Source organism: Neopsephotus bourkii, unplaced genomic scaffold (assembly GCF_033783945.1).
Source record: "Neopsephotus bourkii isolate Nb327-2 ecotype Australia unplaced genomic scaffold, CSIRO-AGI_Nbou_v1 NB_1234, whole genome shotgun sequence".
Lineage (NCBI taxonomy): Eukaryota > Metazoa > Chordata > Aves > Psittaciformes > Psittacidae > Neopsephotus > Neopsephotus bourkii.
Genome location: NW_026901719.1, coordinates 2,393,599 through 2,415,791, shown reverse-complemented (window position 1 = coordinate 2,415,791; position 22,193 = coordinate 2,393,599). Strand labels below are relative to the sequence as shown.

The 22,193-nt window shown below is 39.8% G+C and overlaps 1 protein-coding gene across 5 annotated transcripts in view; it reads left to right on the top strand.

Moving 5' to 3' along the window:
* The first annotated feature begins 10,046 nt into the window (after positions 1–10,046).
* Positions 10,047–22,193, top strand: part of AP1S2 (adaptor related protein complex 1 subunit sigma 2) — a 28,975-nt gene continuing 16,828 nt past the window's right edge. For 3 of the 5 annotated variants that reach the window (XM_061364529.1, XM_061364530.1, XM_061364534.1), the window contains exons 1-3: positions 10,047–10,261; positions 18,054–18,162; positions 19,080–19,217. In XM_061364529.1, the coding sequence (XP_061220513.1) occupies positions 10,083–10,261; positions 18,054–18,162; positions 19,080–19,217 (426 nt within the window). In that variant the 5' untranslated portion in view covers positions 10,047–10,082. Of the gene's footprint in view, positions 10,262–18,053; positions 18,163–19,079; positions 19,218–19,608; positions 19,641–22,193 lie in introns of those variants that run through there. The other 2 variants (XM_061364533.1, XM_061364531.1) reach the window with 2 other exon arrangements.

Sequence of the window (22,193 nt, the reverse complement as noted above, 5' to 3'; positions counted from 1 at the left end):
TTTTGTTAGGGTTTTTATTGTTATTATTCATCTTTTTTTTTAAATCTACATGTGGCTCATGCACAGACTTAATTTCTTCAGACTGTTTTCCTGCCTGGGGGTGATTTCACTACACTGTCCTCTGGTACCCCTCAATGCAAATTACTCATGACTGAACAGAGAGGAAGGATGCCTAATTCTGATTATTATTTATTATTGATAGTATTTATCAGTGGCAAAACTAGCTGTAAAAATGTAATTTCTTCATGGCAGGCTGGGATAACAGATTAATTGTAAGCTTTCTTTACATGAGTTCCTTTTGCACATCTGAGCAAGTGGGATGAAAGTGTTCTATTTACAGAAGAAATTTTATAGCATTTAGGAGCCCTATAAAAAGCTTATCTGTTTGGCTCTATAAAAATAAGAGCCAGACTCTTGGAAGTTTGAATCCTTAGTTTTGGCCTTATATCAGGGTCGACTGTATTACACTGTATTACGCACAGTAGCAGTTCTGGATCCCTAGTCATTTCAGCACATCCTCTGCCATGCATACATCCTCTCTACTTGCTATCACAGCATATCTCTTTTGTTTCCACAACAGTTGCTCACTGGGAAAAACAGTATTATGAAAATTGTACTTGAAATCAAGCTATCAGGTACTTCTTCAAGTATCTAACACTGTAAATGTTACATTTGCACCATAGTGCTCCAGGGAAATAAAAGCTGCTCCCTCTCAGATCTGATTTCCTTTCTGACAGCTTTGTCTCTGCAACAAACAGTGCCTCTAAGTTAAGAGTGCTCAAAGGGAAACTCACATTTTGGGGAAAGTATTTAAAAGATTATGAAGAAATTAGAGGACTTCTTGATAGGCAGATTTTCCTTTTAGAAAGTTATTTTCTGATGACTGGTAGTTAAGTTTTACAAGATGATTTTACAACTCCTCCAACACATCGAGGACTGTGCACATTTCAGACATCATCTTTTCTTTTGTTGATGCTCTGCACTGCTATCTCTTATTGAACATTGCTTCTAAATAGATTGGTGAAATGCAATATAGTAGATGCACCTCTTGATGATTTTTTTAAAAAAAGTTTAAGTATTCCTTTCCCACTATAGTGCTAGATCAAATATAAGCAAAGCTGTATTATTTTGTAAAAACTAATGAACTTTTTCCTTCTAGATGATTACAATGCTTATGAGAGCTGCCAGGATGGATAAAAATCATTCATTAATTTGTAATGAGGGTCTTAGGTTCCACACAGCAAGTATTTTGCAGTAGAAAGAATACACTGCCAAAGAATTCATCCTTGTTAATAGCACACTCTGCAGTTTTGAAACACTGGCCTTTCAGACTTGAGTAAATTGGAAAAGGGCAGAATCCTAAAGTTGGAGAGTAAATGGCGTCTTCTTACTGGGACTGACTTCTGACTATATGTTTGATATGCTACTGTATAGATGGAAACAGAAAGCAAGGCTTGCACTTGAGGAACAAAGTGATCATGGAAAAAGGAGCTACTTGGCTCTCCTGCAGTGAATTTTAACAACTCTTAAGGCGTATGTGTGTGAAAGTACCAGAAAAAGCTCTAGAACATGTACAAAAAAGTACACAAACGAAAAGGAGGAGAAAACTGACATTAAGGTATCAAAAAAGATGAAGAACAAGTCCAGCGTCAAAAAATACCCAAAGGCAAGAAGCCTTTCATTACTTTGTTAAGGCTGAAACAAAACGGTGAAGTATCACAAACATCATCCCCTCCTAGACAGTATAAAAAAAACAAGTTCAAAATCAGTTCATCTGCCAATCAAGGAACCCAGAGGCACAAGGAAGACTTAGCAGACAGCATCCTTACCCTCTGTGTGATCACACATGTGATCTTGACCAGACCATTTCAATCCACATACGCTGGTGCTTCTGAGTGTATGGGTGTGAAAGCATAAAGGGAGACAGTAAGTGTTTACAGATACTTTGTTTTTACAGATACTTTGTTTGTAAACTCACATTCCCCCTCCATTAGATCTCACAGTAAACTTTATCATACTTATTTTGTATGATTTTTAATTTTTCAAATTCCTTCAATAACTTTGAACACGTGCACTTTCTTTTAACAGATGCATGTCCCCCAGCAAAGGTGTTTCCTGTAATTACCATTCTTCAGCAGCTTTAAGGTAGGCAGAGCTCAGCACCACTACGAAAGGCTTTACAAAGTAATGGCAACAGAAGGGGTCTAGACAGCTTGAACAAAACTTCATGTGGTTCAAATCTTCTCACATGCAAAAACAGGCAGCATAAAATCTATGCATCATTTAAATTCTTCTTGAGCCTTTAAAATTAAGGAGTAAATGGCTTACAGGCCTTCAGCTGCCCCAGTTTCATCCTCATTAAACACTTCCGACAAAAAGAAAATGGCAGTAAATGAAGACCTTGCAGTATGCGTCATCCCTCTCTGGTAGTGTCAATAACTAGGCAGATCATGTAATATATTTTCTTTAAAATGACAGAGAAAGTTGTACTGAATTTTCCAGAAGGATCTGAAATGAAAGCTTAGTGTAATACTGTAGGATCAGTGTGGAAGCTTGGGGGATTTAGGAGTCTGATTATAACACAGAACATTTTAGTTTTAGGTTACCATTTCAGATTCAGACCATTTTCCAAGTTTCCATGAAGTTTCTATCAGCTGAAAATTAGGACACATGCTATGCAAATCTGCATCTTCTGTCCTGGTTACAAAGAGCAACGTGCCAACCTGGGAAAGGCAGAAGTTGAAAAGCAAATTATCTCCTTGGTGCAAAAGGCAGTACCCTTTGGATTCAGGCTCCACACACAGTCACACCAAGAGGCCTTACAGGATCACCGGTTGGACACATTTTGTAGCAAGGGCAGAAGAGGACATACATGCCTAAATAAGAAGTGGATTTAGAGTAATCAAACTGGGTTCCAGAAAACCTATACACTGTCTTACTCTGAATGTGTCTGACTTCACAGGTGTCCTATCCAGAACTGTGCTTTGATATATAAAAAAAAAATAAATTCCTGATTCTGAGCAAAATTGAGCCATTTCACGTAAGCCTGTCCAACTACTTCTTCATAGAATCACAGAATCATAGAATAGTTAGGGTTGGAAAGGACCTTAAGATCATCTAGTTCCAACCCCCCTGCCATGGGCAGGGACACCTCACACTAAACCATGCCACCCAAGGCAATCCAATAAGTACTTACTGCTTAACCTGCAGCATTAGCCACTTCACAAATGGCTGTAATGGCATCTACTGCTTTCTTAGGATCTCCAGAAGATGAGCAAGATATATGTGAGATGCTGCATTCAACAACTCTTTGAAGTACTGATGCATTCTCAGAAATCCCACCCTCCTCTCTTTCCCTTCGTCTCTCTCCCTCTCTCCTTTCCTCTAAGGAACTACCATGTGAGGCTGAAAAGCCATGTTTCCTCACACAATTCCTTCTGAAACCATTCAATTCTTTGCTGTAGTCTGTAGCTGTGGAGCAGGAAGAAGCACCAGAAGTCCTGACAATTTCTTCATAAATGTCTGCACAGCAGCTAGTTTTCTTCACTTCTGGGGTTTCCGAGCACTACTCCCAACACAGACAGTGAAAAAACAAAAGATGAGAACATCATTGAAGTAGAGGAGAGAAATCTGCAGCTCACTAGCCCAGTGTACACAATGCTACCAACTGGCTTGTGTGTGTCTTATTGAAACGGCTGCTGTGTCTTGCACCAGGCTCAGGCTAATAAACATGGTAAGTAAAACGAAATCCTTGCTGACTGGCAACTACTACATTTCCTTACCTCATTTCTGTATATTCAGATACTTTCAAAAGTTGGTTTTTATTTTCCAAAGCAAATGACACGTGTAAGGCATGGTTTAGACTCTGCGATTTTTACAACCAGGCTGCGATTTTCACACTCCAGTTTCCAACTATTCCTTTAGCTCTGAAAATTCAACTTCAAGGACAAACATCTGTGATGCTCATTTTGTAGCTGTGCCTATCATACATTTTGCCTGACTCATATTCCTGAGAGCTATACAAGACTGTTAGAAACCAATAGCATTTAAAGAATTTCAATGTCCAGAAGTCTCTCACAGGCAAACCTGTACCCCTTACACAGAAGAGACAGATGGGTTACGATTCCAGGCATGATCCAATGATTTACTAGCATCTAGCAATCAGACTACTAGATTGCAATAATAGTAATTAATTGGGAGAGCTCCATGTAAAAAAAAGGAGTTCAGCAATGAGAACTGTCATTTACGGTCTCATGTATACTTACTTTGGCTCCACTGAGATTAAGTATTCTGCATGAATCAGAACGGTGCACTGATAGTTTGGCCAATGTTCAGACAATACATCAGGGGAGAGAACTGCATACGATAACGCAACATCCTGTTTGGAGGCTTAAGAGGAAAAAAATCTAGCAATAATCACTTCCAAGGCTAGTAGCTCAGTTCTTATTGCCTTCATAATGACTCCACAGCTATTCAGTCAATGAAAATGGAGTCTGATATTGAGCATCATGAAGATAAATTAACAATAAAATGAGTCTCACTCATACGTCCACCGCCTACTTTAGCCGAGGCCTGCAGAGATACAGTATGTACTTTTAAAGAATGTTGCCCTTCTCTTTAAAGTGCTGAGATGGTTGAAAGGGAAGCAGAAGCAAAGCCTTTCTCTACTAAATACTGGGTTACTTTCCTGAAAAGGAAGGAAAAAAAAAAAAGAAAAAAAAAAAAAGAAAAGAAAAAGCTGTTAATATTCAGTAAATGAATTTTCCATTGGAATTAACAGTTCATATTACAAAAGCCTCTTGGTTTATCCATCATTTTAGCTAACAGTGAAAACACAACAGAATTCTTTTAGGGGCTTCAGAGTTGGCACTAACACCATGCATTAAGTGACGAATGTCAGGATGTTTGCCTTACTATATTTTTTATAAGACCCAGTATCACAGACAAACCTACTGTATCCCAGTTAATGAAAAACAAACAAAAATCCACACCCAAGCAACCAATTAAGTAAATAAAAACCCTTAAGAATTGACATAAACCATACCAGGCAAATTTAATCTCATTTGATATAAGCTTCCTTCCTCCCACCCTGCCTCTTTCCCCAACTTGAGGCAGTCTTTTCTGTGTCTCAAGTCATGCTGGAAATAACCCAGAGAACAAACTCTTGGCTGGGAACCCCAAATGTCTTATGGTCAATGGGTATACCCCCTGAAGACTTGCCTTAACTCTAAAATGGAAAAATGGGGTTTTACAAGTGTAGCAATTAAAAAAATTCACCTGTACTAAACCTGGGGGTTATCATCCAAGGCTGAGAAATCAAAATACTGAGCTAATTCTTTAAAATCCATCTTGTGAAAGCCACATTTAGGACAAAACACAAAGGCTAATGAATAGAAGACTCGCCATGTCATGTGTAAAATTAGACTGCATGACATTTGCATTGTGACGTGTCTGTGGAATGCTCGAATGCTATTATATTATTGTTTTAAGCATCATATGTATCTTTATCAATTTGATAATCACAGCTAGTTGGGTATATTGCTAGTTCAATAGGTGACAGGATAATTTCTTACAGGAACAAATGGAGTTGGTATAAAGAGGCACATTAGTACAAAACGCAAGAAAAAAATGCAAACAGCAAGTCTCCTAAAGTTCCCGAAAGAAACAGCACAAACACAAAGGACAGAATTACCTCTGTTTGCTACTGCCCTCCTGACAGAGGTACTCAATCCTGAAACCAACTAACTCAGTACAGCCAAAGCAGCCTCATTAGCAATGCCCTGTGTGATATGCAGCCAAGTACTAGCACAGAAAAAGACATCAGAACATGGAGCTGGGAATGGAAGGACAGGGTAGGAGAAGTCAGGATTTAGGTAATTTGAAACTGCCACAGAATTGCACCTTAAACTGGTTAAAGTAAGCAGAGTAATTTTGAGAGAAATGAGTTAAGGAATGATCATATAAGTGGTAATATGGGTAGACTAGATAAAATTGCATCCTCTGGCTGGAGCAGTGATGAGGGCATGCAGGACAGGCTGAGGAAGACAAAGCTTCAGCTGAGTTAGACACAGCTAGATACAGTTCCCAGCACGACTGACATACCAATGGTATCACATGCTTTATGAGACCACCTGAAGCTGCATATGTCAGAATGATTAAGACCAGAAGAATTTTTAATTAAGAAACTCCAGGTTAAAGCCTGAAGTATTCCAGCCAAGTAATAGAGGAAGGGGAAAAACTGTAGCAATTGCCCTTGTATCACTGGATGAAACCAGAAACTGAAACTAATCAGGAAATCTGACAAAAAGAAAAAAAAAAATAATAAAAAAAAATATTCCATATCCCATTTATGTCACCAAATTACATACATGTCTTGAGCCATCTGGGTAGTTCCCCTGATTTCACTCAACTAAGCATTTGTAGAGTGTGTGGTTTGATCCATATTGCATAAATATTTCATTGAGCTGGGAAGAAACAAATCAAAATACAGGTCTGGTGCAACTACTTCAGAAATTAACTTCTGAACTTCCATTACCATAATGATGCTAACATACTTGAAGTAGCTCTGACAAGAGAAATAAAAGTTGGCTTAAGATCTAGAAGCATCCGCAGTGTGCATGCACTTTTAACACAGAACTCATGGGATATATGATGCTAAATTCAAGAACAGTGAAGTGCATATTAGGAAAGAGATACTTTATGAAAACTTTCTGAACAACAGGATGTTTTAGGTCATGGAACAGGATCACAACAAACAAGCGGGAGCTGCAATGGGTGGCAACCACAGCAGACAAAATAATACACTGGTATAAAGGAAGCCTCTACGAGGTAACAGATCCACACATATTTGTTACACTTCGTGACAGGTAAGTTCAAATGAGAACAGGATAGCTGCTGAACAAACATTAAGTATGACAGGAACAAGCCCCTAACATCAGTAGCTCTCACATTCTACATGATCTCTAATATTGCAATTGCCTTATCCTTTCAGTTTGGTTTCATGAAACTTATGTCACTTTTGGCTAAGAGTTATAACCTCTGCTGTAAAAACGGAAAGATATTTGCAGTTTTCCTCAAGTACAATTGAATATAGCATTCCTTGAAATGCCAGAAAAACTGGCTTACCTCTTAGACTAACCACATTTTTAAACAAAAGCATTTTCAGCACTGGTTTCTGCTGACACAGCTGTTTTGCAGCCAGAAGAACAGGCTCTTTTTTTTTTTTTTTTTTTTTAAGTATCAATAATAAAAAGTAATAAAAGCATGACATATCCCAAAGCGCTTGGAGCTACTCCTAATGGAGAGCTACAGAGCGAGTACAATCTTCTCCTGTAATCCCATCACACCATGAAAGGATCGGGTGCTTAAAGTGATCTTTCCTGATTATTGCCACCTTTAATACTGCTGGGGTGGGAAGGACAGGGATGCGCACCAGCGACATAAGAGAGCATTAGGTCCTTAAAATACTTTCAAATAAAGCTGCCTTAATTTTGTCTCAGAGACACATCTCTTGTGTTTCTTTCAACTAAAATTTCACCTATATCATCTCCCCAACAAACTCACCAAAAACCAACCAAACCACAAAATCAAGCTGTTCTGGCACGAAAACCTCTTCAGCTGCACAGGAATAAAACCCGACTGCATTTGGGAAACACAACACCTCTGAACACATAACGGAGGCCCATAATGCCAACCTAAGGACCAAGCAAGCTGCCTTTGAGGGGGAGCTTCCCGATGAAAGACGGTGCCACCTGCCCTGGTTCAGCTCCCCACACACCAGCGAACCCCCGCACATCGATCTCTGTGCGGGGTCATGTCTTCTCGCGGCGAGGAGCGGGGAGGGAACTCGCTCGCCCGCCTCACGAAAAGGCTCAATCACCGCCTAAACCCACCCCTGCCGCCGTCCTCTTCCGCCCGCCCCCAGGCGGGGCGCACACGTGCTGGAGGGAAACACGACGCGGCGCAGGCGCGGTGCGGCCGCCCCCGGGGAGGAGAAAGGCTTAAGGAGGAGAGCCTCACATCTCCGGCCGCCTAATTGACTGATGTCATTTCCCCAACTCCGTGGCTCGCCAGCCCATTGGCTGCTGGAGGGACCGCTATCTGCAGTTACGCTTCCTGGTTGGCTGTTTCCTCGCCGGCTCTCGCCCTATCCCAATTCGGGCCACGCAAATTAAGGTCTCTAACCGCACCTCCCACTCCAGCCCCTCCTACCGTCTCTGCCAGCTCCTCCTTTCGCCGCCTGCTCCTCGCTCTCATTGGTCAATAAACATGCTTTGCTCCTCCCTCCCTCCTCCGCACTGAGCAACCTGATTGGGTGGCTGCGAGCTCCTTCAGGTCCCCCCCCTTGGCTCGCGGCATTGCGCATGTGCTGGTCTCGTGCCCCACCACCAAACCCCCCTCCCCACGCGAAGCCGACGAGCTAATAAAGTTTTGTTGCGAGATGGTGGGGGGGGGGGGGTGTACAAACGGTGGCACAGCCTGGCCCCGCCCCTTTCCTGCATTGCCACGCCCCCAGCCCGCGAGCGCCTTCCGCGAGTCCGGCCCCGCCCCGACCTCCCCGAGCGGTTGGCCGTTGAAGGGGTGGGCGCGTGCGCCCGCGCTGGGCTCGAGCTGGCGGCATCTCGCCTCCCCTCAGTCCCGCTCGGCAGCCGCGGTAGCAACAGCAGTGGCAGTCTGGATAGTGGAGCCGCTGTTTTCTCCTTCGTCCTCCTTCTTCTTCTCGTTCTTTCCCCCCCCCCTCCCCATCTAGGACACGGTGAGCACAGTAGCGTGGAGGCGGACTCCCTTCCCTTATAGCGTCGGGGTGCGGAGCCTGCCTTTGGGGTGCGGCGGGACGCGGGAGCTGTTCTTACCCGAGATTGCGGGACGTCCTCTTTTCCAGCCCGCCTGGCAGCAGCCGGTAGCGGCCGAGGGAGGGGGCTGCTGCCGGTGGCTGCTCGCCCTCCTGCCACTCCACACCATAAAGAGATGCTGTGGCGACCAAGGCGCTGCTTCCTGCCCAGCTCCTCGCCCCAAGCTGGGACGGGCGTCGGCTGCCCCTTGCCCGGTGGGCGCTGGTCTCCTCACGGCGCGGGGCGGGCCCGACCCACAACTGCGGCCGGGGGCGCGTGGCGGGGACGAAGGGAGGGTCTCCTGAGGTAGGGGAGTGCTGGGGAGTGTGGTGGCGGCGGGCGGAGGAGACCGCGGGCGCGGAGGGTTGTTCCCGCGGAGGGAGCGCCTCGGCATCACCGGGCTTCGAGCCGCCGCTGCCGCCTCTTGTGTGTGCTGGCGCTGGTCGGAGTTGTCATCCGGGACTAGGCTGGGATTTCTCGTCGTATTTCACGCCTGTCATTGCCTGGGAAACTTCACCAGCTCGAAACAACTTTGAGCGAAAAGAGAAAAACTAATTTCTTTTAATGTTATAGCTGCTGGAAAACACAGTCGGCAAGTTCCTCTTATAACATAATTGCAACATCACTCCTTTAGAGGAAGCGAGACCTGAACATACGATCGCAGGGAAAACAATCTCAACTCCTTTTGTTGTAATGTGTGGAAAGACTAGGCTTTTCTGTTCCGTAGGACTCTCTGCTGGGAGATTTAATGTCTTTTAAAGTATTCTGAGGCTTTTCAGAAAGATCTAAAGTGCAAATTGCTCCTGCTGTAAGGCTCTAATCCGGTGAATTCAAAATGAGTTTGGGTATTTGAGGAGACCGCTGTGCTGGGTTGTTGTTTTTTGTTTTGTAATTTTCTGTAGTAAATGCAGATGCAACCGGAACAGTGCTGGAGATTGTTGTCTGAAATTTGGGTGTATTCGCTTGCTACTTGGTGGCTCTGACATCAGTTTCTGAAACGTGTGCTTTCTGCTATCTTTGCTATCACTGACCTTATTCAGCAGAATCCTTTGTGTTATTGGTACTCACAATCTTGTGTAACGTCTGCCATGGCTATAGAAATACATAACATGGTTGCAGTTTTCGATGGCTGTCTTGCTTCCTGCTTGCTTTTTCTCATATAAATCTTTTTAGAACTAAGAGCCTGAGAGTAACCTTCCCCCCCCTTTCTTTTCTCCCCTTCCTCCCCGGCCCCCCACCCCAATTCAACAGATGCAGTTTATGTTGCTTTTCAGTCGCCAGGGGAAACTGAGACTCCAGAAGTGGTATGTCCCATTATCTGACAAAGAAAAGAAGAAAATCACAAGGGAACTTGTCCAAACAGTATTAGCCCGCAAACCGAAAATGTGCAGCTTCCTGGAATGGAGAGACCTGAAGATTGTCTACAAAAGGTTGTTCTGTCTCACTAACCTCATAATTGCCTTACATGGCAAACAGTGTAATAAGTAGCAAGAAAATAATGAATGTTGATTTTTGTTGTTGATTTGTTTTTGTTTTTGTTTTGTTGCTTTTTCCTTGCCTCTGCTGGTTATGGAGAGCACTGACTCTCCCTTGAATCTAATTTGATAACCAACTAGGAATCATTCATGTGTGGAAAATCATTCATGCGTTTAGAAATGTGCTGAAGAAATGAGGTTTCCTTCCACTTCCAGAAGGAGTGGTGGGTCTTGGTTCTCCGTTGAGATACACAGTACGTAAATGCTGACAAATATGAAGCATGTAAGATTTAATACATGATAAAGAAAACTGAATTTCGTAAGTCAGTGACTTCATAAATCACCTAAAAATGTAGCTTGCTTTTAAAGGCTTACAGAAATGAGGAATAATTTTTGAGATTACCCAGTTTGTTTTTTTGTCCTTTCTTTAATTTTTTTTTCTGTGAATACAAAAAAGCATTTCTCCTAATTGAACAAATCATGCCTAGCTTTCTTCTGATGGAAGTAATGTATAATTTTCTTTGCAATAATTTCATTTCTCAGTTGTTCCATAACTTTTCTAGGAGTATTTTAAAAGCATTTTTCAGCTTTGCGCTGATCTTTAGAATGTATTATAGCATAGCCATGTGAACATAATTTTCTCCAGAAATAACTGTAATCCTCATCCTGATTCGGTAGGCTGAATCTCTTCCAGCTAAAGCTGGCACCAAGAAACCTTGAGTTATCTCCCCTAGAAGGTTTGTGCATTCGTATTTCCCTCTTTGAGATACTAAATGATTTGTGCCCTACAATAAATATTATTATATTCTCTCTATAGGTAAGGCAGAGAGGACTGGAGCTGAAATGAAGAGTTTGTAATTCTTTCCTAGTGTACCAAATGGGTAGAATCAAAAAGGCTTAGAGGTTTTAAGTCCAGTTTCATGTACATGTTGTTGCATGGAACTTCATGCACATGAATGTCATTCAGTCTAATGCATGTAGTTTTTTAACGAGGAGGAAAAAGGAGGAACAATGCATAAGGCTGTTTTGAAAGCACAGATAGTTTTTATTTCAGCCTCTTGATTATCTAACAAAACTTCTTGTACATGCATGTAGGCAAGCTTACTCGAATTCTCTGTGTGCTCCCTTGAGTGCTAATGCCTACAAGTGCTAAAGCTGGGCTTTTATGGGACTAAATCAGAAAAATTGAGCATATGTAAACCAGTCTGTTCCCTTCCTTGCCCAGTCTTGAACAGCAGTAGCTCTTCTGGTGGTGGTTTAATTTCACGCAGCTGCTTTCCCTTCTTGTCTGTTCATTGCTATTGACAACTTTGCATGTCCTTTTTGTGTCTAAGGGAAGTGGTGAAAATGTGGCTATGACTCTGTTGCTGAAACTTTTGGTGTTCATGCATCTCAGTAATGTGTTGTGGATCCTCTGGTTAGGGAGAATGAAGAAATTTGCTGGGAGATGTATCCTAGACCATTTTGGGCTGGATGTAGACTGCATTCTGTCTGCTAGACTGCTGGTTTGCACAGCTGACTGCAGTAGCTTACTTACTTCACTGTGCAAACCAATCTGGCACAGTTAGCCTATGAAATCTTGTTAAGATTAGCTTGTATCAAGCTAATAAACATCTCCAGTCTTTAATTCTGCTTTTTCAGGATGTTCAGTAAGACTAAAACGTTGTCAGAAGGACTAAGTATAAGAAGTGATAGTTTAGATTCTTGTATCTGATTACAGCTTTTAGGTTAGTGGGATTTTTTTCCACTCATCACATTGTCATTAAAGGTGATGAGTACAAGCTCGTATGATTTCTTTGAAAAGAGAGATCAGTTATAACTCAAAATTAGATAATCCCCAAAAGACAGTTATGATAATCAAAGTCTAATACATTCTGAAGGGTGGGTGGCTAAAAGAGAAACACATCTGAGTTTTGTATGATTTGTGAAACTGCAAAAAGCTCTTGAGTATCTGCTGGTATCTGTTCTTGTCCAATCTATTATTAAAGATGTGAACTTCTGTTGCAAATGTTTTTCAATATAAACTAGAAAAGTATGTGCATAGTGCTATTGTATATGTTGTGTGTGTTGCTATTAACACTCTGAAAGTGCTGAAATTGATGCGCTGCTCTTGTTTTTAGAGTGTATTTACTGTCAACATGTGAGAGAATTGATCTAGATATTGCAGCCCAGAGAATTGTATACTCAAGGGTTGCATTGATGTACCTATTTGCAAGAACAGAATGAACACAAATGCAGAATTGACAAGCCAGTAGCTTTTGCCACCTTGATACTTAGTGTTTATCAAGAAAGCTGGACTATTTTGATTAGCCTCCTTAGCTCTCTAACATGTCATCCTTAGTTTGCTTTCTGAATGAAACTTCAAGAAAATAGAACTGTCTTAAAATCCATCTTAATGTGTGTGATTTATTTTCTTTAGTTTCAGGCATGTAGCATTGATAACGGTTGCAAACCAGGGTCAGATCAAAAGTTGCCCTGCTTTTTATGTGGTCATGAGTTAGGGTGTATGTACTCTGTAGCTCGTTTGGAAGAAAGTTTTTCAGGCTAGTTGACACCAGAATACTGGAAAAGGATATGAGTGTTTAACTTAAGGAGACAAATGGAGATCTGAAGTGACTTGCTGTCTAAAAAAAGAAAAAGAAATTCAAATATGGGAAGTCAACAATAATTGCACTTTATGAAAATAGAGAGGGAACCATCTGTAGACAGCTGATTAGAAATTTAGCAAATGCAGTTAATAATCACTGTTCATGTTTTGTCCTTCTAAGAGCTAGCTCTAGTGGTACTGGTGCATACAGGTTAGAAATTCATGCAGCTGTCCGCTTGTGGCAGATAAATGTGTTAAATGCTAAAATTTGTAGTTTTACTGAAAAAATGAACTTAAGATGGGATGTGATTTCCCCTCCCCCCCCCCCCAGATGTCAGCTGGTCACTATTTTAGCTACTGGTGATATGAATTATTTTCATGGTGTAGTATATGCAGTCAAAATTGGAATTGCAGAATAACTGATTTTTATATACATTTCACGTTGTTAATATGGGCTAACATGAGGCTTGCTTATTGTTGTTTCATAATTTGATTAAGGTTTTTGCCTTTGCTTTTATATGTTTTCAGTATGAAGTTTTATAACTGCAATATACTACATCATGAAAATAATTCATACCACCAGAAGCTAAAATAGTCATAGTTTGTGCTGCCCTTAATGTTGTGGCAAATGTCTTTTACTTTAAAATAGGTTATGTTAAAGTCTTGTGGAAAAGTAAGTTCTAAAGCTTTTCTTTTCAACTGTCCTATTCCTCTGGCCCCTCGCAACCCCCTCCCTCCTTTCCTTCCCCCCTCCACCCCAACAACAAAAGAGACTATTCTTCAAATATTGCGAACCTAAGGTGCAGGCCTGTGGCTAGTGGTATGGTAGCACAACAAGCAGTTGACATAATCACTGTCTATGTACATCTTAGCTGCCAGTTGAATCTGTTAAAAGTATCCCTGTGATGTTAATTAGGTCACTGTAAAACTGAATGCAGTTATTATAGTGAATTAGGTACTTGGGTTTGATTATTTTAACTTGATCAGGTCGTCTTTATACAGGATTCCAGTTCATGCATCACTAGAAGGACCTTGGTATTGAGAAAAAATTCTTAGATGCTTAGCAGTACCAAGTTTTTGTGCATTTCTAAACCTACTGGAGGGTATAGCCTTGCTGAAATGATAAACTGTAAAAAAAAAAAAAAAAACAAAAACAAAAACAAAAAAACCCTTAATTTCAGTAGTGGTATTGTTAATCTCTCTATAGCTGAATAGTGACTGATCTGCCTGTCGTAAGTGCTCAGAACTTGTTTTATCAAACAAATGTGTAAGTTTTTTTGGAGGAGAAAAAATCTTCTATTAATCACAACTTATTAGCTGTCCCAGTTTTCATTGGGTCAACAACTAACATCAAATCACAGATTCTGGGGCTCCTGTAACCACCTGCCTGCCTTTTAAAGGCAGCTTGGTTGTCATTTGCATTTCATCTCTGCTCCTGTCAAACTCTGTAAGCGTTAAATTTCTGTAATTAGGATCTACGTTCAAAGTGACTTCAGATGCTGACAGACTTTTGGCTTGCTTGTAGCTTTGCCTTGTGACAAACTTCCAGTGCTGGCTTCAAGTAGGCGTTCTCTCAGCTAATAGAAGAATATTACTGAACTGATAGGGTTTATCAATTATGCTCTGCACTCAGTGACCTGATCTCCTGGCAGAGTTACTGAACCTTGTTGTGAGTACAGCAGTAGCAGAGAGCTCTGCTGAAGCTTTGCCTGCCAATCATAAGGCTTCCTGCTGTTGAACTATTGCAGCTGTTGAGGGGTAGGTTCATGAATTTGTTTAGTGCTAAAAAAATCTCCCTAAAGTAATCTATCTGAAGGCAGGAGTTTGTAAAAGTATTTATATGCCTCCTGTGTTTCCTTTTTATTCTTTTATTCCACATTGGATTTTTAGGTGATTTTTTTTTTTTTTCCCCTAAGCTCTTCTGGGGGGTTTCTGTGTTTGCTTCCATTTCTGACAAGTGGAGGGAGTTCTGTCCTAAAATATTTCCCTAAATGAATGTAAGCACCTAAGTTGGGTATGAAGATACTTACTGAGAGAGAAAAGGGAAAACAAAGCAAAATAAATCCAACCCAACCCAAAACAAGAACAAAAAAACTCTCAAGCCAACCAACCGAGGAAAAAAAAGACCAAACCCCCAAACAAAACACAATAGCAAGTGGAAGAAAACAGGGCAGAATGTTTTTCTTACAGGCTGCACTAGATTTGCTTTTGTGTGATGTGGCATACTTTACTATAAAGATTTACTTTTTCAGTGGGTGCATACGAAAGACAGGTTTATGTCAGGCTCAGTAGGAGAAAATGGCATTTCTGCAGAGCAGAAATCTTTCTTCAGCCTTCAGTGCCGTAATCTAATTGTAGGGCATTCTCCATTTAAACTTTACACTTGGCAAAACCTTTAGTTTATCTGTGGTAGACTAGATGTGGATACTTTTTTATGAAGCCCTGGCCTGCAAAGAGAAAAAATTGATATTAAACTGTTGTCTTTGAGAATTTGCATCAGAAGAAAGGTATACCTTAGTAGTATGCTCATGCCCTTTGCTGTGATGGCTGACTTGTTTATAGTCTAAGGCTATTTGCCATATAGGCTGATTGAATCTGCATTTATTTTCTTTTGTTGAGTAGTGATCCATTAGTTATGGTTGTTACTTAGAAAATACTTGGAAAAATATTCTCTGCATATAATGATAGATACCCAGGCCTCTCTTTCATGTTAAGATTCCCACTGAGTAGTTTTTATTTCTTGGTATTCTTTTGCCAAAACTGCAGTTGGCAGAGCTTGAATGTGTAGTCTACTCACTAGCTGCCAAATAAAGTCTTTCAAAAGTATGCTACATTTTCTTTTAAACGAGGATGTTGAGAGCAGGCACCTTTCTGGGAAAGTACTTTATGTTAGGTAATCACTCCCTTCTATCCCCACCCCCCTCTTCTTTGTGGGTATTTGCATAAAATAGTTCTGTTCATCAGAAAAGATTCATAAGTAATGGGGAAGCACAAAAGGACTGTTCTATGTGGTTAAAATTCAAATATTTGAGTTAAATTTGATAATGTTTCCTGTATGTGTTTCAAGTTGTGTTTAGCACTGTAAGGGAACAGTTTTAACTACACTTTATAGTCAGTGCTGATCATTTGAATATGAAGAAAGCTATATGAAGAAAAGATGGATCTGGCCTGAGTGCTGGTAATTAGCTTAAATGTCAACTAATGCACCAAAGCTCCGTCTGTACAATGAAATACAGTAAGTTGGAGTTTGACTTCTAAATTCCTCAGTAGATTTGAAAATGATTTTTTCTTTATAGTACCACTTTCCAATACTTTTTAAAATAGCTTTGTCTAAAAGATGCCTTTTACAGATTGCATCTTGCAGGCTGTTTGAAAAATTGGCGAGGCACAAGCACAACAACTTAAAATCAAAAGAACTGTGCTCAGATAGGATTTCTGATGAGCTGACAAGTCCCTATGATGAAGAGATGAAAGAGCAAGGGATTTAGTGTGAAGGGCTTCAGTGGGGGTGTCTTCCTCTCTTCCCTTCCCCCCAAAGTTTTGTGGTAGGGTGGAAAAATTGGCAGGCAGTAATTTTGTTAAAAAAGTTTAAAATTCTTATTCAAAAGTTATTCTGGGAAGTTTTCATAATGAAGCCACAGCAGTTTGACTCAGAGTGGGGGGGATGTTCTAATCATAAATGGTGCTAGGTGAGCAAATTTGAACGTACTACAAAATGCAACTTTTTTTCTTTGCCAGACTTCTAGCCCAAACCCTGACACTTTCTTTGTTGACTTATGAAGTCCCATCTTATAAAATATGCATAGAATCATAGAATAGTTAGGGTTGGAAAGGACCTTAAGATCATCAACTTCCAACCGCCCTGCCATGGGCAGGGACACCTCACTCTAAACCGTATCACCCAAGGCCTTGTCCAACCTGGCCTTGAACACTGCCAGGGATGGAGCATTCACAACCTCTCTGGGCAACCTATTCCAGTGCCTCACCACCCTAACAGGAAAGAATTTCCTCCTTATATCCAGTCTAAAGTTCCCCTGTTTAAGTTTTAACCCATTACCCCTTTTCCTATCACTACAGTCCCTAATGAAGAGTCCATCCCCAGCATCCCTATAGGCCCCCTTTAGATACTGGAAGGCTGCTATGAGGTCTCCACACAGCATGGGAAACAAATGCACATCTTAAACTTGCCATTCATATCTAAATGGCTTCTTTTTTTCAGTAGGGCTGGCTACCAAGTGCTTAATGTGGCCAGTTGTTCTGAGTAGGTAAACAAAAGCTGTTTCTGCTTCCTGTAAATTATCAGTTACAACAGGTGTGACTTGAAATCTCAGTTGTGCCATGTGTGTCTGTATAACATATGGTTTTGGCACTTAAAAATTCAGCTTTCATTTCTGTTCTATTTTTTTTATCAGCTTTTTTTTTAAGCATGACTTAAACAAGAATGTGGTAGAGTACAGCAGAATTGAATGGTCTTTTTGTTAAAGTGGCAAACCAAGATATCTGAAATAAAGAATTCCCTGTCTTCCAAGGTGGCAGTGGATTGCTAGAAACCAGATGATGGTGTCTTGTTAGCCTTATGCCAGGATAGTTGGTAGTGATTGAGTTGGTGACTTGGTAGCAATTGGGGTATATGACATTAGTATTAATTTTGGAGTTTTTGGGCATTTGTTAAATTCTCTACAAAGACCAAATTCTAATTGTTAGTTCAATTTATCTTTCCCAAGGTATTTTCTGTCGTTTTTATTATCTGAAGTGTGTGGCTTTTGAGATAAAAATTTAAGATTGAGTCTGTTAATTAGTATACCAGTGTTTGGATGTTACAGATAGTAGAAAAAAAATAAAATTGCCCCAGAACTCTGCCAGGAGGCCAAAAAAAAGCCTAATGCATTTCCATTTCCTGTTACCTCTTAAGCTAATTTAATTCCATCAACTGAAGAGTGATAAAGACTGAAGTCTTTCTTGAATCAAGGAGGCAGATCCCATGAATATGTCTGCTGTCCTATGTCTGCTGAAAGTTCTTCGGTAGAGCTTGTATGACTGCTGATGTAGTGTAACAGTGTACTTGATTTGAGTATGAAGGACTACTGAGAGCATAATACATCTCAAGTGTGTTCATTTTGTACATGTTCTTATGCTAACATAAGGATTATTTTATTACAGATATGCAAGCCTCTATTTCTGCTGTGCTATTGAAGATCAAGACAACGAACTAATAACTCTAGAAATAATTCATCGCTATGTAGAACTTCTTGACAAGTATTTTGGCAGCGTAAGTTAGTGTCTTCATATTACAGAACTTTTCTTTATGCCCACAGCACTTTCAACAGCTAGCTGATTATGTTTTTTAAGAGGTACATCTGACACATTTTATGTTGCTTGCTTGGCCTAACTAAACTAATGGTTGCCTATATGGCTGTTAAAATACAGAATACCAGTAATCTGGGAGAAGAACTGTTATGAATCTGGAGTTAATTGCCTTGTATTTGTTTCATTTTTGTAATAGCCTCGCTTGAGGTCAGGCAAAATCTTATACTTAGCTTTCTGGCTAGTCAGCCAGACTTCCTTCTCCTTGACACTGCTAGTGTGTAAGCATTTCTTGTATCTGCTCCCAAAGGAAGCAGTGGGTTGTGAACTAGCAGGAGCAGTGGGCAAAGAAATGGCACACAGCTGCTTATCAAGATAACAAACAAACAACTGCAGTAATGTGCATTACCACTCGGAAAAACTGTTGCTCATCCTTGTACCTTCCAAGGGTAGTGCACAGAATGAATAAGAAATTTGAGATGATTGTATTTTAATGTTTTATGTAAGATTGCATGTTCTGCCTTTGGATACCACAGGCAAGAAGAGAACTCTATGTAGGAATGTTCTCTTGTTTCATGAAGAGCCACATTATATTGACAGTTATGAATTGAATTCTTTTCAACAATGAAAACATTTTGCAGAGAGTTTGCTATAACTGTACTTAAGCAAAAAAAAAAGTATTTTTTTTCCAAGGGATTGATTTTTTTTTTTTGTTTTTGTTTGCTTGTTTGTTTTGTTGTTGTTGCCCGTTTCTTAAAAAGTTACAGCCTGAGGCTAACATCTTGGTTTGGTGAAGCTGTAAACAAGTTAAATATTGTGAGAGGATATACCTCAATAAACAGTATCCTCCTACTTTCTGTTAATGCTTGGTGTTCTTTTTAGGTATGTGAACTTGATATCATCTTCAATTTTGAAAAAGCCTATTTCATTCTGGATGAGTTCCTTTTAGGAGGGGAAGTTCAGGAGACTTCCAAGAAAAATGTTCTCAAAGCCATTGAACAGGCAGATCTTTTACAGGAGGTAAGCAAATTCAGCTTTTTCTGGCCAAAGTAACAGCATGGTAGGCTTGAATTGAAAAAGCTTCTGTTTCTGTTAAGCTTGTAGGAGGTGCTTTTTAGCATGCTTAGCATGTAGTTTCTAGTTGTTTGTTCTAATTGTGCAGTATGATGATGCTCTCTGCTCTTTTGTTCGGCATGTGTATATTGTAACCTACAGTGATTTTTTTTTTTGTTTTGCTAGAAATTCAAGTAGCTGTTTTGTCATTAGATAATTATAGTTCATGATAGTTCATGCTGCTTTAACTTAGTTTTGTTCATGTGTCTTTAATTTCTTATTTTTATTAATCAACCATTAGTTTTTTGTCATACCTGATGCATGTTCACTTCTTTACTGTTTCATTGCTGAAATCCAGAAGCTAGACTCTCTTCTTTGAGACTCGTTCAGGTATAGTTCTTATTCTAAAGACCTGCCTTTCTGCTACAGGTTGCTTACCATGGAACATTTCTATCTTTTTAAGTTGACAAAGTAGTAAAAGTAATACCACAGAAAGGTACAGAATGAAGTATAAGAACAAAACTTTGAAAAAAGACAGATTGCATCTCTAAGCTTAGTATAATTTCCCCATGTTTCTCCATTGTATTCTGGTGGGGTTTTTTTATTGTTTTTGGGATGGTAATGGTGGTTTTGGGTTTGTGGGGTTTTCTGTTTGTTGTCTACATTTGTGGTTTTTTTTCTAGGCATTTTTTGTTTATTTTCATTTGTTTGGTTTTTTTTGCCCCCCCCCCAAAAAAAAATTGCTGTAGTCTTCAGGTGAGTGTTAAGGTAATTCCTAACCTAAATGGAAATTGAAATTCTGGTGTGCTGGGGGACTAGTCAATCTTCTGTACAAGTCAGTGGAACATCCAGTTTAATAGTGGTGATGAGTCATAATTTTGTTTAAGTGTACTGAGATTCATGGGTAAGATTACATATAGATGTAAGCTCACTTTTTTTTTCCCTCAGTTGTTATTTCATCCTGTGAGTTAATTGCTTAATTCTTTCATAACTATTCTGTGTTCCACTTGGTACTCTTTTTGTTGAATGTGGTATTAATAGCATGGGGAAACATGAAATGTTTTTTTACCCTTGTAGTTATGTTTGTAACCCTTTCAGAGTACAGCACATTACAATTCCGGTCCATCAACAGCTAGTTAGTGTAATAAGCAAGGTCAGCCGTTACAGATTTGCTGCCCTCTGTTTCTAGTAAGGAAATTATTGTATGTGCTTGCTTACAGCTTGTATTCTGATGCACTTTTGGTTAGCCTCTTCTTTACCCTTAAAAGTAATCATCTTAACGGGAAGTCCTGTTGCCGTTTACAAAGGAGGTTGGGGGGAATAATCTGTTTAGTCTCTGAAAATGTTTTGCTACTCTCTAGGTACCTGTTATATCTGCTTTTATATATTTCAGTCTGTCTCCTGCAAATGCACAGTTAATAATACATAAAATAGAATTACTGTACTTTTTCACATCCTCACTAGTTTTGAATTTTATTTTCACCATTTTCCCAGGGCTCTTCTAAAACAAAAAAAGCGTTCTACCTGTAGGAATTAATTACTGGTTTTTAGCCAAACAATTAACATTCTCTTTTTACACTTAAATTTTACACAAAAGGAAGTATCACTTTTTCAGTGGAAGACTTTTCCCTTGCCCTGATAGAGGTACTCTGATTATCCTTCCTTTCCCTATCTCTGAGATTTTTCTGTTCTGCCAAGGTTTGTTAGGTATCCTCTGATTAAATTGGACTTTAACAGTTTATCACAGTGCCACCCTAGTCTTATGTTTGATGTGTATGTATTTCATTCTTGGTTATATTGATTGTTGATCAAGTATAAAGCTACTCGATATATCTGATTTTTAGTTTATAAAGCCTGTAAAAGTTTGAGCTCATTTAAATCGAGCTTCCAAGAAAGTTGAACTCTTTATGCAGAGGTTTGTTTCTGTATCAGCTGCTGCTGTGTGCATGCTGAGTTTGATGAAGAGGGTTGTTAAAATAATAGTTTGTCACAACTGGAGACTCTCTGGTACTTTAGTTAATTTCTGCTTCCAAGAATACTTCAAAGCTACTGTAATGAAATGTGGTTTGATTCCCAATGCAAACCATTTCTAGCAGGGTGGATGTGTGGTTTTGGCCATGTCAGATCCCAGTTATGTGCAACAAAAGAACTTCTGTTTGGTCCTGAATACTCAGGTTGCCTAAACTAAAAATTATTAATCAGTGTTGAATACACATTATTAATTAGTAATGCTATATACATTAATGTATGAAGCACCTTAAAGATTAAAAGCTGTACAGAATACTTAAGCAAGGGAAAATCATTACAAATACGTTAAGTGGCTATTTGTGTGTTGTTAAAAGGAAATGCACAGAGGCATAAATTGCTGAATAGTGAATTAGCTCTTAATACCCTTGCCTGTTTTTATTTTATGTGGCAGTTTTCTAGCATGTACTGTTTCTGAGCACCTACTTCTGTTTGTCATTAAGTTCTTAGTGCTGTGCAGTACACCTACAGACTGCTGGAGTTTGTGTGACTGAAACATACTAACTTTTTAAACCTTCCTCACCTTCACTTTCTTGTTAGCTCTTTCATAATGTGCTCATTTAAAACATTCATTCCCTACACCCCATTTATTACCACGTGTTAACTTACCAATAGTCAGTTGTCAGTACTAGCTGTGTTATACATATAATTATTCCAGTGTGCTTACATGCTTCCTTGTAAATCTGTTGCTAGAAATACTTCAAAAGAATGCTGTCATGTATCTTGCTTGCTGTACAAATCTTAAATATTTCACTAGTGATTACAAAGTCATGCCTTTCTGAAAAGATGTGTGTTTGCTTGTGTGAACAATTTGTACTGAGAGAATGGGCAGGTGCATTATGTCGTTGCATGACTTGTACATGTGGTGTGTGGAACAGCTAAAAGATAATCCTGTGCATGATTTCATGGTACATAAAG